The sequence below is a fragment of the Seriola aureovittata genome, chromosome 11, assembly GCF_021018895.1.
Source record: "Seriola aureovittata isolate HTS-2021-v1 ecotype China chromosome 11, ASM2101889v1, whole genome shotgun sequence".
NCBI classification, from domain to species: Eukaryota; Metazoa; Chordata; class Actinopteri; order Carangiformes; family Carangidae; genus Seriola; species Seriola aureovittata.
Window position 1 is genome coordinate 14589901 of NC_079374.1, and position 17561 is coordinate 14607461.

A 17561-nucleotide genomic window follows, 5' to 3' on the forward strand; every position below is an offset into this window, starting at 1 on the left:
CATTTCAGAGTAAAACGAACGCAGAGAACGTAAGGAAACACTCAGGAATGCAATAGACGATGTTGCAGGAATGATACCTAATGATCAATATTGTATCACAAGATCAGACCGTCATCATTATTATAACTGAAGCAAGTAACCATTGTTGTATGCACCGATGATCACCACTGCAATAACAAGCATCTTGTGGTTGCTGCATGCCATAAGATAAAATCATTTTATTTCCAGTCATTAATCACTGTCTAATTTCAGCAAGACTAATTAATAAACTAACACCTAAACCTCAGTTTCATAAACAGTACACACAGGAAAGTTGTATTCTATATCCACACAGAAAATTTGCATAAAGTTTCAACAAAATGGTTCAGTTTCTGCATGAACGCACCACACAGTGGCCAGGGATGAGCGGCACTCAGAAAATCAACTCAAAAGAAAGTCTTGAATGCAAAATCACCTCTGCTGCGTCAGTGATGAATGATTAAACGGACAGCTACAGGTTCTGTACAATACCACAGGTATTTTCGGTTACTTTGGCTGATTAGACCTGGTCTCTCAGGACTATGGGGGCATGTACGGACTGACCTTGATCGACGTCGCCCTCACGCTTACACTCCTGTGGAAGTTTTGTCATACCTGTTACAGGTGCACAAATAACAGGTTAATGATTCTTTTCAGTACATAGAGTTGATTCTTTTTGGCAGTTTTGTACCTTTACGCTGTCCAACCTGAGAAGAGTTTTAACATTGTACATACAGTATATGCGATTCAGGCTTTATTCTGTAGCTCTGTCCAAATTGTTTCTATATGACCCACCACTGAAAAACATTTTAATCTAAATTCTGATATTTCCATCCAAGTTGTGATCATACTTTCAAGACATAAATTTCTATATTAACACCATGTTTTCTAAGTACAGTGGGGTCCAAAAGCCTGAGACCACTTTCCCATTCATATAAATGGGGAAAGTGGTGTGAGAGTTTTGATATATGTATATATGAGTTTAGATATATGGGCTACTTGCCCGTTATAGCCGATATAACCAAGGTTCTTAAATCCTGACAAGGCAAAGAAAATTCTTGTGTCAGTATTTTGCATTGTGATATATAACCTCAGCTGTTTCTAATGGATCTCTGCTCTAATTATTTATCATAAAACTGCTGTGGGAAGGCTGCATTATGTGTGTGTGTGTGTGTGTGTGTGTGGAGAGGACAAGTTTTGTCAAGGTTGCTGCCATTTGTATGGGCCTATTGCCATTATTTAAGAGGTCAGGATATGTTATACATTCCTTCGCAAATAATGTGTCAAGTTGTGCTTTTAGAGAGGAAAAGAGTTGGCAGAAATACAGCAAGAAAAGAAGCTGTGCACATGTCAGCCTATTATTAACGAGCCCGAGCCCAGGCTGTGTCGGACAAGTAAATACTGTGCTATTGTCCTGACTTGATACAATAGTCATTATAGCCCTTAATTGACAGGATGCACTGTGTAACATTATGCCAAGAATAGAATCATGTTTTACACAGATGTACAAGACAACCTCGAGTTTGTACAAGTTACATTTCACATATAAAATGTTTGTATGAGAAAAGAATAGACCTTAGGGTCGCACTGGTAATTAAGAAATATACCAACAATATCTAGCAACTCTATTCATATCAGATCTCAAATCACTTGCTTCACACAGACCTCTGTCATAGTCATTTATTTGAAGCAAGCTCAATACCAGGACACTTAAACAACATTTACATAACTGCTGATTGTAAGCCCTGTGTAACATTGGAGGCAACACTGACTAAGCAATACAGTACACTTAAACCAGGGATTAAGGCTTTAGACTCCCTCGACTAATTACACCTTGCAGAAATGTGATTAGTGAGAGCAGTCACAGTAAGCAGGGCACAAACACAGACCTGCAGTTATGGTGGGAGCGAGATCAGCAGCAAACAAAATGAAAACGATGATTCCAGACGGACAGACAGACAGACAGACAGGGAGTCTGGCACAAAGCTTCACTTACTGTACTGGCAGATGGACATGTAATGGAAACCATCATGTGGTTAAACGACAAAGAGGATTAGTGATAATGATCTAAAATGTCCTAGTAACGACAGCGAGAAGAAAAGCAGGTCCTCAAGACAACTCGCTCACTCTTGGCTTTGAACATTCCTGATTGTTTTCATTGCCGTGTTTGCCACACAGGAGGTAAACTAGCATCTTAAATTCAGAAAAATAAAGTAAAATTAAAAACATGGTATCATAGGACATCATGTAATTACTTGTGTAAAAAATGCCAAAAGTGAGCGATCATGTATTTCACTAAAATGAGTATTAACAGGGAAAAAGAGCAAGTACTTTGTATTTGAACATGTTATTTAAAGGAGATTTTCATGATCCTTCTCCTGCATGTTTTAACTTGCATCTCTTTCACACATCGGCACAATAGTAGCAGCTCTTTCTTCCCTAACAGAAATGTTATTGTTAGGCCTTCCACAATGAATAGTAAGGATTAAAATAAAAAAAACATGTTCCCACAGTTTCTATGACTACTGAAAACTTATTAGCCTGAGACAGCACTTGAGATTTTTTTTTTAATGACTTCAGGTTTTCAGAGCATTTTCATTTTCAATCTTTTATGCAGGCTAATGTTGCAACTGGACATCTCATGTCACAAGTCTGACTCACTCAGCATCATTCATTATTGACCTACAATAAATAATACAGTACTCAGAATTAGAAAGAATCCTTTTACAAGCTGGCCCCTTGACCTAAAGAAATATTTCAGTTATCCATAACTGATGGTTCTCTAAGTCTTATTTTATTATTGATCCTAGGTCGAATGTGCACTGCCTTTGAAATTCAAACATTTTCTAAGAGGTGATAGCTCTCTGTAAGACAGCGATGAGGAAAAAAAAAAGAAAAACCACATTAAAATGAATAAATACATCTGTTTAAAGTTTGGTAGGCTACAGTGTAACTTGGCCATCTGCACCACCCATCGTCCTGAAACCTACGCATTTCTGAGCATAAGTGCAGAGGTGACAGCCCTTGCCAAATAACACGGAGATCAGTGAGTGAGCCAAAGTAGCTGCATCTCTAAAGAGCCAGACAGGTGTAACCGGAGCGGACTAAAGCACAGATCAAAGCTCCACAACAGCAGCGACACACCGAAAACCTGCGGACGAGCGCACGGAAATTAGGAAGGACAGATTATTATCTGAGGACAGACGAAATCTACTAACACTGCAGAAATTACAAAAAAAGTAGAACCGTCCCTACACACCACATTCCGCAAGATAAGTGAAGCTCAGCCTGCGCTGCACACGCCATGTCGGACAGAAAGGAGAAAAAGCATTTCCTTATATTTTGTGCCTACCTCACTCAGTGTCTCCATCCCACTCAGACTTGTGGTCCTGATGTTACGCTACTGCTCTGTTCCAGCATCCCATAGCACCGTTATTCGACTGTAGGGGGGGGGGGGGGGGGGGGGGGGGGGGGAGACACATGATGGTAGTGCAAGTGGGCTGACGTGACAGAGGCGACCAATCAGAGTGTAATCCGATAGATCCCTCACCAATCCGCTCATAGAGAGAAAGTGCGGAGCGCATACGGACACAAGTAGCAAGGTAGATTGACGCTGTGAGAGAATCTCCAGTCAACTCCTGCAAACTGTTTTCACAGCACAGCACACATCCCGCTCCTTAACTGTCCAGCTGGAAAACCATCCGCAGATAGAAGAGCTGGATGAGCCAAACAAGTGTGAGCAGCTGGAATGAGGTGTTTTGTCGTTTCATTAATATGTTTATTTGTAAGAATACAGGGCATCTTCTCATCCTAAAAACTCAGTATGTTCCAGACTGTAAGTGTGAGACTGTGCTAAAAAGTTCATGTGCAATAAAGGATAATAATTACAATAAGAAAAAAAAAGAATTAGAATATAAGAAACAGTATAGAGTGTAAAGGATAAAAGTTGAAAGAGAAAATATACATAGATATAAAAGTGTTAAAGTGCTTAAGTGTATATTGTGTAGTGCGCTATGCAATTTTCCAGTAGGCGTATATAGTGTCAGTATATAACAGTAATATATAAGGCAAATGCATCACACAATAACCTGTTTATGTGTCCCTGCTTTCAATATTAACTGCTGCAGAGCCTCATTTTACCCTTAATATTCTTCTTCACGTTAAAATTCTAATCTTTCAGTAGAAACTAAAAATATACCTATTGTCTTGCAGTTGTGAAGGTGGTCAAACACAGCGGACTGTTAGCTAAGCTCATGGATGTCCACAGTGAGGAGCTGTAAGAGGATGAGTAGCCACATTTGGTCATAAGCTTATTTTAGACTGGCTGTAAAATTTTATTTAAGACTTCCCTTTCTCTGCTGCTGCCGCTCATCTGCCTTTCTTTTAATGCTCAATTTCCATTTTTCTCTTCCACGGGAGTGGTTGTCTGGTCTACTGTAGGCTACACCTGCAGATAGAGCTCCAAAATCCCCCTCAGGGTTGGGATAGCTTCTAAAGGAGATTATACTGACGGAGTGAAAGGGATCTGCTGACCTGACCCTGTCTGGCGTAGGCGGCGTCTTTCAGATACACACCTGACAAGCTCAGGGGCTGTACTGCGTCTTTGTATTTGATGTGGATGGAGTGGAGATGCAGCGACACATATAGTACACTGGTGCTAGACTGAAAGTAGGCCATAGACTTTCAAAGAGACAAATGAAACAATGAAATTCAACATTTTATTGCTCTTAGATGAGCAGTAAAGTAAGTGAACCAGCCTGACAGCATGACAGAATCAGGAATTTTCTTGTACAAAGCAAGGTATAACTGTCTAATCTAAAAAATAAAATTCTTCATTGCAAAATAGTTGTTGTTCAAAATAGGATACAAATGTCCAAAACAAACATTATCACCAATTCACGTGTTTATATTATATACTTTCAATATTATAAATAAAATCATTCCAAGATGCTTTTAGTAGTCTGCACACCAGGTGCTAAAAAAAAAAAAAAAAAACAAATGCAAAAATGTTGATATGTTAAGTTGATAAAAGTCCTGACAAAATGATACAACAGCAGAACAGCACCGGCATGCAGTAACAAAAAAACTGACTGAATAGTACAATAAACCAATTAATGTTAGAATAAAAGAAAAGGGGTGAAAAAGAAACTCGGCCAAATTACATTTGAAGATATAGACTATGCTATACTATTACTACGCCTTTATGTTTCAACAGCAGTGGGATTTGTAGAATAAACTGTAGATTAAGATTTAATATCAATCCAAATCATACTTTTTTTAATCATGATGTAAAGCCACGTCCCTTTAACTTGCTAAATTTTGTCAAATGTGATCCAATCTTTGTGTCAAATACTAAATGGAAGTAAATATATAAAATGAAGTGAAAGAAAATGTAACCATGGGATAAACCTGTCAGTTCAAGGCACACCACTTCATGTCTAAATCCACTTTCCACACTTTGTCCACATCTATCTAAATCTCTCTACTTACTTACTCTTACCTACTTACTAACGCAACCTGCTTTTCCACACCATTTACAATTATATACAGTTTCCGGTCATATCCTCACGTGTCATGTTCGCTTTTGAATCACTTATCCGCATGACTTTCAACCAAACACTTCCTTAAATGTACCTACAGGACAGCTCATTGGTAGTATTTTATTCCACCATTCATTCTTGTGTGCCTCTCCTTTGGATTTATTTGACTAAACTGTGTATTTGAGTGAATTGATTTCAAAGGACACTTCTGGGGACTGCCTTTCTGTGTTGGTGCTTGGGTGACTTGGGGGAATTGTCTGGAGGGGGCCACTGCGGTTTAGTTAGCTGAATGTCTTCTTCTATTTTAAAGGCTTTCTTTGGGGGATCGGCCTGTGGGGGCCAAACTACAGATATTTTGTTACAGTGTGGTTTGCTTTCATCAAGTGTTTTTGTCATTTCGTTTTCACCGCTGTGTGTTTTGTCTACTGAACTTATGCTGCTCATGGAATATCTCCATTCAAGTTTCTCATCTGAGGGGAAAGGTCCGCCACTTCCTGAGGGAGGTTTCTGCCCAAGTCCATTATCATAGTTCCCTTTGGACTTGAGAAGTTGTTTATAATGGTGTAGACAGTAGAAGTGTCCATGGAGAGAGACGTAACTTCCTAGGCTAAAGACAAAAGAATAATGTTCTGTTGAGAGCTGCACCACATATAAACATGATTTTTCTTTTTCTTCTTTTTTTTTACAATTATGTTTTCATCAAAACAGCAAGAAATGAACTAATTACTATTGTTCAAAGAATCCATTGTACCACATGAGTGCCATATTTACCTTAATTTATTTCTGCAGTGCTCACAGCAGAAACAGGATTTATGGTACTTTTTTTTGTCCACTATCAGAGCATCCATCGGATAAGCCCTCCTCCGACATACTGTGCAGAGCTCCGACTTCGGAACTCGCACCTGTTGGAAAGAGATAAAATGCAAATTGTGAGATTTTTTTTTTTTTTTCATTTATCCAATGTGCAAAGCATTTTCTTTTGGGCTGTCTCACAATGCGACAATGAGCTACAGCTTTTCTTCCAGTTTTTATTATGGTTAATCTTGCTAATACAAAGCCGTAGAATAGATTATGTTTGCATTTGAAAAGGTAGTGTAACAAGCTCATTCATTTGTTTAAACACTGACAATGGTCGTCAGGGGGAATGGTTCACGTTATTCCTCAGGATTTTGTTTTATTCATTCATGCACAAATATACATGCATCTCTTGTCTGCAATTTGGTAGGGTTTGCAAACCCTCAGCCACCAGACTGTATACTGTCATATCCCTGCTGGAAAGGTACATTACATGCTGGCCTCATTCTCTGAGCTAATTGACCACCTATTGAAAATATGGTATGGAGTCAGTGTTTTTAATGACCAGTTGAACCAATCAGAGCAATTATGTTGAATATGACATCATCCCTGTCACAAACAATAGACAAAAACTTCAGCAAAATGATGGACATCAAGGTCTACTTTTGTCTTACTTTTTGTCGAAAGCTTTCAAGTGAATCTCATGGTGTTTATTACTGAATGGAGTTGGTGCATTTGTCCTCACATGACTGGCATCAGATTTAACTGGCAGCGTCCTTGAACTCAGCAAACTCCATTTGCTGATGAAGACCACGGGGTGTGATTGAAAGCTTGTTCAAAGCTGTTCCCAAAGTCAAGAATGAACTTTCAAACTCAAATGTGTAAAGAATACTTTGAGCTAAAAAAAAACTAATTTGACTTTAAATTTGTTTTAGCCATATTAGCAGTTGGATGAACAGTTCAGGATGAACTGTAATGACTTCACTTTTCCAGCACTGCAACTGTCAGGTCAGATTTTTCATTCGTCCAATGACATTCCCAATCAGCCCAGACTGTACTTCTAGTTTAGTGCTAATTAGCAGATGTAAGCATGCTGACAAACTAGCATAAATATCTGTATGTTAGCATTACCACTGTAAGCACGTTAATGTTCATGTTTGCATTTACTAAAGCCTCACAGAGCAGCGAGCTGAAGACGTGTTGGTTAGTGTCAGCAGTTGTTGTTTAACAGAATTCATTTGAAATTCAGCTTTTGCAACATAGCACAAACAAATATAGCCACACCCATCCATAGTCCATGCCATTAGGTTCTGTTGTTTCATGCTGTACAGTTTTTACCAGATGAGACAATCTTCGTCTGATGCGACACAACTTGTGATGTCGTCTCTTCAGAAATGGTGTAGCCAAGACTTTTGAAAACTGTCTCACTCTCTGTCCACGTTTTGTGGAAATTCCTCAGCAGCTTCTCGGTAGAATCTTCATCATATGTTTCTGCTCGCTTCACTTCTGCAGCTTTTCTTTTGACTGCATCAGCATAGGAAAAAGGAGCCTGCTTGGTTGACACACTCTCAGAGTGCTCAGTGACAGCTGTCCTTGTTCCAGTGACCTTGTTACCAAACTCATCAACATTTGAGAAATGTTCTGTGATTGATTTGGTTTCAGAGAAGGCTGCTGGTTCTGCTGGCACAGTTTCTAGCTCATTTTTCTGCAAAGGGAGGGGGGTGCTCTGCCGTGAGCCTCCCTTTGTCTCTTGAGGACTTTCCCGCTTTGAAGTGTCTGCTGTTGTTTCACTCAGGCTTGACACAGGCTCCTCCTGATCCTTTTTCTCCTCTCTGAATAAGGAACTTTGCTCACCCAGTTCAAAAACATTTTTAATAGCCTGGATGTCAAAAGTTGGCATTCCCTGCTCCCTGATGTCTACTTTCTCTTTGTCACAATCTGTGCTTTCAGCGTCATCATGAAGCCACTCTGTAAGTGGGATAAGCTCTTTTCTGATATATATTTTCTCTTCTGGTGATTCAAATTTGTTTACAAGACTAGACAAGTCTGCCCTGGGAACCTCATTCTTTTCTTTGTTCTTATTTTCTTCCTCACACTCCTCCATGTCTGGGCCCAGTCGTTCAGGGATAGCAATGGGCTCCTTTCGCACATAGGTCTTATTAATTTCAGCCTTTTGTGCCTCTTCAAAAAATTCTCTCTTTTTCTTGACAGATGCAGATGATTGCTCTGAAACATCTGAAGCGTCAACAATATCTGGGTCATTCTGACACAATGGCGTGTGGGTCTCAGACTTCCTTTGTATTTCATTTGCATTCAAACTTTCAGAAATATTAGCTTGATCTTCTCCTACATGTGTCTGCTGGGCCTCCTCAGATGAACAGTTTTTGTCTTTTTCTGTTGCAAGTGACGTCTCTGAAGCCTCCACAACTTGGGATGTGATTTTGATTTGCCGATGAAATGATGCAGGCGATTCCACAATCCCTGATTTCTTTTCTGAGATCTGCTGGGGAGGAAGAAGGGGCGGTGGGGTGACGCCACGTGAGAGCTTGGCTGTCGTGTCTTTCAGTCGTGCCAAATTTTCTGCTCGGTCAAAAGTCGGAGAAGGTGTGATTCTAGTGAGGCGTGATGTCGGGGTGTCACACCTGCGCGGCGGTGGCGTGGGAGGGGTGGGCGGCCTGTGCAGCAGGGTAGGTGATGGAGTTACCCTCTGGGGTGAGTCAGTTCTTCGTGTGGACTCGATGGTGATAAATGTCGGCGATGGCGAACGCATCCTCAGTGATGGCGAGGGAGCACGAAGGTCAACAGACTTGCACTGACTCACTTCATCCTTCCTTCTTTCCTGAGAGATCTTTTTCTTTATTTGGTTCTCAACTCTGGCAGAACCAATACTGATCTTGGATATTCTTGGTGTTGCCCCACCAGAGATGCCTTTCTCAGAAACTGCCTCACATTCATGCTTCTCCACAGTCTCATTATTTTCTATATGCATTAGTTTAGCCTCTGCGAGTTCGCTCACACATGAGAGAATTTCTTCATTTTTATGTGCATTGCTTTCCACTACAGATCCCTCCAGTTCACATTTTCTCTCTGGACTTATGAGCCACTCAGGGATTGTATTGAGCAGAGTCTTCAAAGACTTAGAATCATTTTTTTCTGAAACTCTTTGTGTCTCTGTGATGTTAGAGATTAACACTTGGACCTCTTGGCTCTGAGAGTCCTCTGTTCTCCCTGTTGTGGACTTGACCAGCTGATTTTGTTCTGACTCGCCTGTCACTGTAATTGGAACATCCCTACTTTCTTCTGTTGGTTCCTCTGTGCTCTGCTGAATAGCTGCCATTCCTTTCTTCTTGTGAGATGCCTTCACATGCTTTTGAACTCCTCTTTGTTGCTGGGAATTCTGATGGTCTTTGCCTTCAGTGGTAATGACCTCTCTCTTGACTTGAACGTACTCTTCTTTTATACTTTTGTGAATTTGAGAAACTGCAATTGTTTCCTGAGTTTGATGGGATTTCTCAGACGTTACTGTCTTGGTTTCTGTAGCTTCTGCCTTTGATTCTGTGGAAGTACCTTTAGCTTGACCTGGCTGTGCACCCCCTTTAGACTTTTTGGACTTCTTTTTCTTCTTTGTGGGAGTTGGAGTTTCTACTTGGCTGTCAGTTATGATCTCAGTAACAGCAGGCGCTGAGGCAGTAGCAGGAGAGGGAGTAACTTTCTTAATCCCCTGTTTTAACTCTGTCTTTACTTCTTTAGGTTCACTGATCACTTTCACTTCAGTAGCTTCCATCACTTCCACCTTCAGATCTTTTGAAACACTCTGTTTCTCATTCTCACTGGACATTTTTACCTCTGCTTGCTTTTCCTGTTTATTCTTTTTCACCCTTTGGTTCGATTTGCCTGTTTTTCCATTTGTATTGGCAGCTTCCTTTTCTATTTGCATTGGCTTATCAGAAACCTTCTCTTGGCTCTTGGCAGGAGAATGATCATTTTTCTTTTTGTTATCACGCTGTGGTGATTTGGACTCCTTTACATCTTTGTCTGAAGTCACATTTTCTTTTTTTCTGGTTAATTCGGGTGTTGTATTATCCTTTGTCTTCCTGTTCTCAGATTGTGATTTGCTTGATTTTACATTCTCCTCAGTTGTGACAGCAGATTCAGGTTTCACTACTTGAACAGGGATTTTATCAGAATGCATTTCGTCTTTCTTTTTATCTTCAGATTTGTTGGAGCCCTTTGTTTTCTGATTTTTAGCGTTTTTCTTTATATCAGCAGTCATGTTTTCTGCTTTTGCAACATCAGTGTTTAGGGTCTGGACTTTGTCAGCAATGACAGACGCAGCAGACTGTTGGGAGGAAACAGAAACTGTTTTCTCTGTCGTTGTCTGCATCTGTCGAACAGCTGAGACAGATGAAGTCTTTTGAATGGAGACAACCTTAGAAGTCTCATTAGAGACAATTTGCTGTTGAGCATCAGATATAATCATAGAATCGGTGAGTATTTTCTCATGACTGACGCAGTTATTGCCATGAGTGGTATTAACAACATGCTTGGATAAATCACAAGGTAGTAAGTCTGAATGAAGATTCTTTTCACTTCCCTGCTCTGGGATTTCTGATGTATTGTTATTTGACTGCTCTATGTCTTTGGTGGAAAGCATTTCAAAAGCCGCAGTAACTGAGTCATGTATGTAATTGGGAGTTGGAGTGGTGGGGGGTGTGTTTTCCTCCTTCAGCTTCCGATAGCTTTCTTCCGCCTTTATCAAAGCGGTGTTAAATTTGCTCATTTTACCTCTCATGAAGGGAGGAGGAGAAGATGGAGGGGTGAATTTCACAGGAGAGATGTAAACTTTCCTTAATGGTGGTGGAGACTCAGGCAGTGGAGGGATTTCACATGAAACAGTCTTTGATGTATGTGTTGTTGTTTTCGATTGGTTCTGGCTCATTTCTACCACTCTCTCTGATGTTACCTCCACCTTTTGTGTTTTACTGAAGTCAACTTTATGCTCCAGCTTCGGGACTGGGTGTAATGCCGGAGCTTTCACTTTTTTAACTGTCATCTTTTTCGCTTTTGCTGGTGAAGGATGAATTGCCTGTGCTGGCATACTCTCCAGTTCTTGTTGAGATGGAGGAGGTGGGAGGAAGTCCTGCTCACTGGTGAGTGGTGGTGGTGGAGGAGGAAGGTGATCAATGTCAGAATCAACAGAGGGAGGAGGAGGAGGAGGAGGAGGTGGAGTGGGAGGAGGAGGAGGAAGGTCAGTGTCTTCCACTGGTGGAGGTGGAGGTGGGAGAGGCAAATCAGGCTCGGGCACTTGTGGTTTTAAGACATAAACATCAGTTTTCACTTTGGTTTTATCATGTTTTATCATTCCCTTTGGTTTGGACTTGAGATTACGAAACTCTGTCTTTACTGTTTTGATGCCGTGGTTTTGGGTAATAGTTTTATGTTCCACCACAGTTGTTGATTGCTGAACAGACTGCTCCACAGTACATGACTTTGCTGCAACAGTTTCAGTTTCATTACAGAGGGAATGATTTTCTTTTGATGTTTCAACTAAATTAGCTGTTTTTATCTTTTGTATGTTCCTCTGTGCATCAAGATTCAGGTTTTTAACTGGAGGGCTCTGCTTGACTCGAACTCTTCTGTATGCTCCCTGCCTGACTTTGGGCGTTTCACGCTGTGCTGTCTTCAACAGCGATTTAATAGTGCCTTTAACATCACCCTTTATCACTTCTTCTTTCTCCAGCTGGGTTTGCTCCTGTGTCTCATATAATGATTTAATTGACATCTTGATATCACCCTTTACGTCACCCTCAAGGCTTGGGCTCCTTTGCATCCTCGGTGACGGTGGAGGCTCCATGAAGAGCTGAATTGTTCCTCTGACGTCTCCCTGCACATCTATTTCCTGCTGACACATTCTCCTTTCACTGGAGGCATCTTGCAGGTTTTGCAATGCTGTGTGAATATCACCCTTCACTATTTCCTCCTTTTCAACTTCCCTCACCGCTTGCTTTGCCAGCTCCAGAGATTTTAGCGTGGCCCTCACATCTCCAGCAACTAAATCCTCGACAACAATGTCAGCTTTGGATGTTGCAGATTTCTCAAGAGATCTCAGAGCCCCTTTGATATTTCCTGGTATGATATCTGGCTTCTCCACCTCCTTGTACTGCTTCTGAGCCTTCTTGAGACACTGCAGCGCTTTCGGTATGTTACCTTTCACTACCTCCTCTTTCTCCACAACAACTGTCTGATTCACTGATTCAGACAATGAATTCAAAGCAGCTCTTAAATCACCTTTGACTATCTCCTCCTTTTGGAGTCCCTCTAATGAGAGATTTGGCTCTGACATGAAAACTTTAACTGTGTTGTGAACGTCACCGGGTATAACATCCTCGACTGTTCGCTCAATTTGCGTTTGATTACGGCCGAGGATAAGTTTTGTGCCCTTGATGTCACCGCCAACAATCTTCTCTTTTTCTGCCGTGTCAGGTGAAGTCTCATCAGGTTCTAAATGGAGCTGTTTAAGATAGTCGAGTGCCCCAGATTCAATGCATGTGGAGTAAAAGTTGACATTTCCTTTTTCAGTGTCATCTACCTTTATCTTCACTGTCTGATCGGTCTTATCTGAGCCGGACAGTCTTTGAAGAGCACTCTTTATGTCCCCTCTTACAATGTCTTCTTTTTCAACATTAACATTCTCCTGCTTGTTGAGAAGGGAATATAGTGTCATCCGTACGTCTCCTTTTTCATCCTCCTGGATAAGTATTCCATGTTTCGCTGAACCGTCCCCATTGAAAAGATTGTTTATAGCTTCCTGAATATCACCTTGTAATATTTCCTCCCTTTCAATACTGCTGTCTCTCTCTTGGTTGAATAGCTGCTGCACTGTTGAGGTGATATTACCCTTCTCCTCTGAATCTATAACTATCTGCCGCTCATTTCTTTCCTGTCTGTTCAGTAGGTTCATCATAATAGTCTGCAGATCTCCCCTGATGACTTCCTCTCGTTGAATCTCCGGAGCCTGCTTATTCATTAACTGGTATTTTGCCATCCTAACATCGCCAATTTCATCAGCTTCAATGAGTACTCCCTTCGACTTCACCATTTTCTGACTATAAAGCTCCTCAAGCGTTCCCTTGACACTCTTGCCCAGGATTTCAGTCTTCTCCGTTTTTGTCTCATTAAAGTCGTCAAATGGTGTTGTTTCAAAGAGCCATGTTGTTGTCTTTACATCCGCTTTGGGAATCTCCTCTTGAGTGATGGTTGTATCCTCATCCTCATCAACCTCTTTAATGTGGTCAAGAGGATTTTCCTCAAAGAGCCAGACTGAATGTTTAACATCTCCCTTTGCAACCTCCTCCTTTTTAACTGTTTCAATTAGATTTTCAGAGCTCATGCTTCTTATTTTATCGATGGACTGGGTTTCAAATCTCCATTTCGCAGTCCTAACATCACCTTTTTGTATTTCACTCACATTAACCGTTCGAACAGATTCCTGTGAAAGGGCATCAGACTCAAAACGATGTTTATTCATCCAAACGTTGCCTCCTTGAATATCGTCAGCCGTTTTAATTAAAGCCTTCTTTTCTTCAGCAATCCTATCGAGAGGTTGTGTCTCAAATTTCCACTTAGCAGAGGTGACATCTCCTTTTTGCACATCCTGCTGTGTGACAGATTTGATTATATAAACCTCATCTGTGTCCTTAATGGCATCAAGAGGCTTGGTTTCAAACAGCCAACGGGTTCCCACTACATCTCCTCGTGTTACCTCCTCACTGGTGACAGTGGTGACCTCGTGGTAATAGCCCTCTTTGTCCTGAATTGCATAGAGGGGCTGAGTTTCAAACATCATGGTGTAATTTCTCACATCGCCCTTCTCATCTTCATCACGAATTATTTTTTGCATTTTCATCAGCTCTGTGTCTGTCTCTGAGGAGACCTCGTGGATTTTATCCAAGGAGCATGTCTCAAAAATTAAACGGCCCTTATCTACATCTCCTCCTTGTACATCGTTCACTGTTCGGCTGCTCAACGATTCCTCTTGGCTATCATGTATCGTATCAATGGATTGGTTTTCAAAGAGCCATTTGCAGTTCCCCACATTCCCTTTTTGAATATCCTCAGTCTGAACTCTCTTGAGCGCTTGCATCACTTCCTCAGATGTAGACGTCATGATATCGGATGTTTGGTTTTCAAAAATATACTTCATCCTTGACACATCTCCAGATGCAATGTCTATCTCCGTGACACACTTGAAAGAACCTGTCTCCTCCCCTGTGAGGTTCTCCAGTTTCTCAGTCTCGAAGAGAAAACAAGCCATCCTTACATCCTTTCCTCTAATGTCCTCTTGATTCACTGTGCATGTTTTCAGAATGGTCTCTGTCTCATCGTGGATAGCATCAAGCGCTTGTGTCTCAAAGAGCCATGTGCAGGTTTTGACGTCTCCCTTATGGGTTTCTTCAGATTCATTGTCCCCCTTCAACTCTGCTCTCTCATACAGAACATCCATTGGCTTTGTCTCAAAAAGCCACTTACATGTTTTCACATCACCCTTCATTACATCATGAGTTGTACTTGTCTCTACATTTTCTTCATCTTCAATATTGCTGAAGTACTTAATAGCATCAAGAGGCTGTGTTTCAAACAACCACTTTGCGGTTTTAACATCACCAGATTCTATTTCTTGTTTGGAAATACCCTTGATGATTTGGTATTCATTCATGCTTTCATCAAACTGGTCTATTGGTCGTGTTTCAAACATCCACTTGCAGGTTGTTACGTCTCCTTTTACAACCTCCTCACGTCGCACTGTTCTCACCTCATGGAAGTGGCCTGAGCTGTCTTGCATGGCATAAAGTGGAGTAGACTCAAACAGGTTTTTATTTGATTTCACAGAGCCAGATTTTACACCCTCTATCAGAATCTTTTGAGATTCATCCCTCCTGTTTATATCTGTGCTCTCAAAGATTTGCTTATAGTTTGAGACATCCACTTTATCAATTTCTTCCAGGTCTATTGTTCGAATGACTTCCTTCTTTTCCTCTCTAATATGTTCCAGGGGTTGGCTTTCAAATCTCCATTTCTGATGTCTTACATCACCCTTTTCCTCATTAAGTGATACTGTTTTTTTCAGTTTGCCCACCTCTGCAAGCTCTTTCAACTCGGTTGGAATTGTTTCAAAATAATTTCTGGCTGATCTCACATTACCTGAAACAATTTCCTCTTTTGTCAACTGGGGAGTATTTGAATCATCTTTTAAAGTATCCATTGGCTGTGTCTCAAATACCCAGCAATTCTTACGAACATCTGCTCTGCAGCTTGTGCCATCCTCCTGTGTGAGGTCGTCGTCAATATTAACAGTTCTTGTAACCTCTTTCTTCTCCTCTCTTATGTGTTCTAGAGGTTGACTCTCAAAGCGCCACTTTTGGTGTCTCACATCCCCTTTCATTTCTTCATTTACTGTTGCCTTTTTAAGTTTTCCAACCTCAGGGCAATTCTTTCTGGCTGTTTGAGGGCTGCTTTCGAAAAAGTGTCTCGCAGATCTAACATTGCCTCCAATAATTTCTTCAATAGACTGAGGTCTGGCATTGGAGTCATCCTTCAGAGAATCCATTGGCTGTGTTTCAAAAACTAAGCAGTGCTTGCGAACATCCGCTCCGATGATCTCTTTCTTCTCCATCTGTGAGCTTTCCCACTCATCAAGAGAATTTAATGTCTTTATCTCAAACAACCACCTGCCCCAGTCTCCTTTATTGCTGTCCTCCATGGAAAGACTACACACTAGTTTCAAAGCTGTAGGTTCTCTGTTTGTCATGTCCAGGGGTTGGGTATCGAAAAGCCAACGTGAAGCAATGGAGTTTTCCAATTCAGTTTCAATTTTGCGCACAGACTTAATCTCCAGCATTTGGCTTGATTGTCCCATAATGATGCATTTAAACTGAGTGTCAAAAGTACTTGTTACAGTTTTCACTTCTCCATCAATTTCCTCTAACACTGCCCTTAGACTCAGCAGGTGACTCTCGTCAATTGTCTCAGTGTGCCCAAGGATTTCCATGTATTTATTGTCAATCATATAAATTGTAGCATTTCCATCCTCTTCTGTGAACACAATCTCTTTTGTTAAATCCTCCTCCTTATGCATTTTGTTTAGAGTGTCCATAGCTTGGGTTTCAAACAACCATGCTGCAGCACGGACATCTCCTTTGTTGAATTTGTTTTTGTATTCTGTCGAGTTGGTGTTTTGTGAACCGAGCTCATCCATCGGCTTGGTCTCAAACATCCAAGCTGTGCGTCTCACGTCTTTTCCAAAAATTATTTCCTGTTGACTTATTTTCTTGTCGTCATCATCCTCATCAGGAGTTTCATCTTTGATGGTGTCCAGCGGCTTATTTTCAAACATCCAACGCATCGCCTGCACCTCCCCAGGGAGAATCTCTTCCCATTCCACGTATTGTTCATCGTTGAACTCATCGGGACTACCACCATCATCCTCATACATGTACTCTTGGCTCTCTAAGTGGTTGTTCTCAGTTTCATTGTTGTCATTACAGTACTCTTTCTCAATATTCCTGCGGACCTCCGGATGAATGTGCTTGTAAAGACGTTTCAGCTCATTCATACTCTTCTGCTTGAGGTAAGCTTCTCTGTTGACTGGGTATTTGGAGAGGTTTTCTGGTTCCGGAGGCTCAGGTGAGTAATGGTTCACTGGAATATTTTGACTGTCTAATGGTATTTGTAGTAAGTCGGGGGGCGGGGGTGGAAGATAATCAGAATCGTCAGCCGGTGGGGGTGGAAAGTCCTCATAATCCATCTCTGCGGCTGTTGTGACTTCTGTTGCCTCAATAGTTGGTGCCTCATAGATCTCACTAGTCACTGTGTTGTTTTGTGTCACATTTGAGGACCACTTAGATCGACTGATGTCACGTCCAATCTTTTTAAGGAACAAAAACGATATTTATGGGTAAATAACTATAACTCTATCACATTACTCCGTGGCAGAGATATATGTGCGTTACAATTCACCTTGTTCTAACAATTACAGATAAAGTGTAAAAATGAGATCATAAAACATAAATAATCTTACATAGAAAAACACCTATCAGTCCAAGGTTAATGGTACTGTATGAATAAGTTGCTTTCTTGATATGCTTTTTGTAGTCACAAACAAATCACTGCGATGAGTTATATATATATATATATATATATATATTAAGT

At 41.0% G+C, this 17561-nt stretch overlaps 2 protein-coding genes across 3 annotated transcripts in view; both read right to left on the reverse strand.

Moving 5' to 3' along the window:
• Nucleotides 1–3459, reverse strand: part of b3galt1b (UDP-Gal:betaGlcNAc beta 1,3-galactosyltransferase, polypeptide 1b) — a 58673-nt gene extending 55214 nt beyond the window's left edge. Inside the window, exon 1 of the mRNA XM_056389335.1 lies at nt 3371–3459. The gene's annotated coding sequence lies outside the window, so the exon portion shown is untranslated. The remainder of the gene's footprint in view (nt 1–3370) is intronic.
• Nucleotides 3460–4722: 1263 nt separating this feature from the next.
• The window catches only part of xirp2b (xin actin binding repeat containing 2b), a 36085-nt gene continuing 23246 nt past the window's right edge, over nt 4723–17561 (reverse strand). For both annotated transcript variants that reach the window (XM_056389284.1, XM_056389283.1), the window contains 3 exons: nt 7692–17277; nt 6330–6460; nt 4723–6165 (listed from right to left, as the gene is read on the reverse strand). In XM_056389284.1, the coding sequence (XP_056245259.1) occupies nt 6369–6460; nt 7692–17277 (9678 nt within the window). In that variant the 3' untranslated portion in view covers nt 4723–6165; nt 6330–6368. The remainder of the gene's footprint in view (nt 6166–6329; nt 6461–7691; nt 17278–17561) is intronic.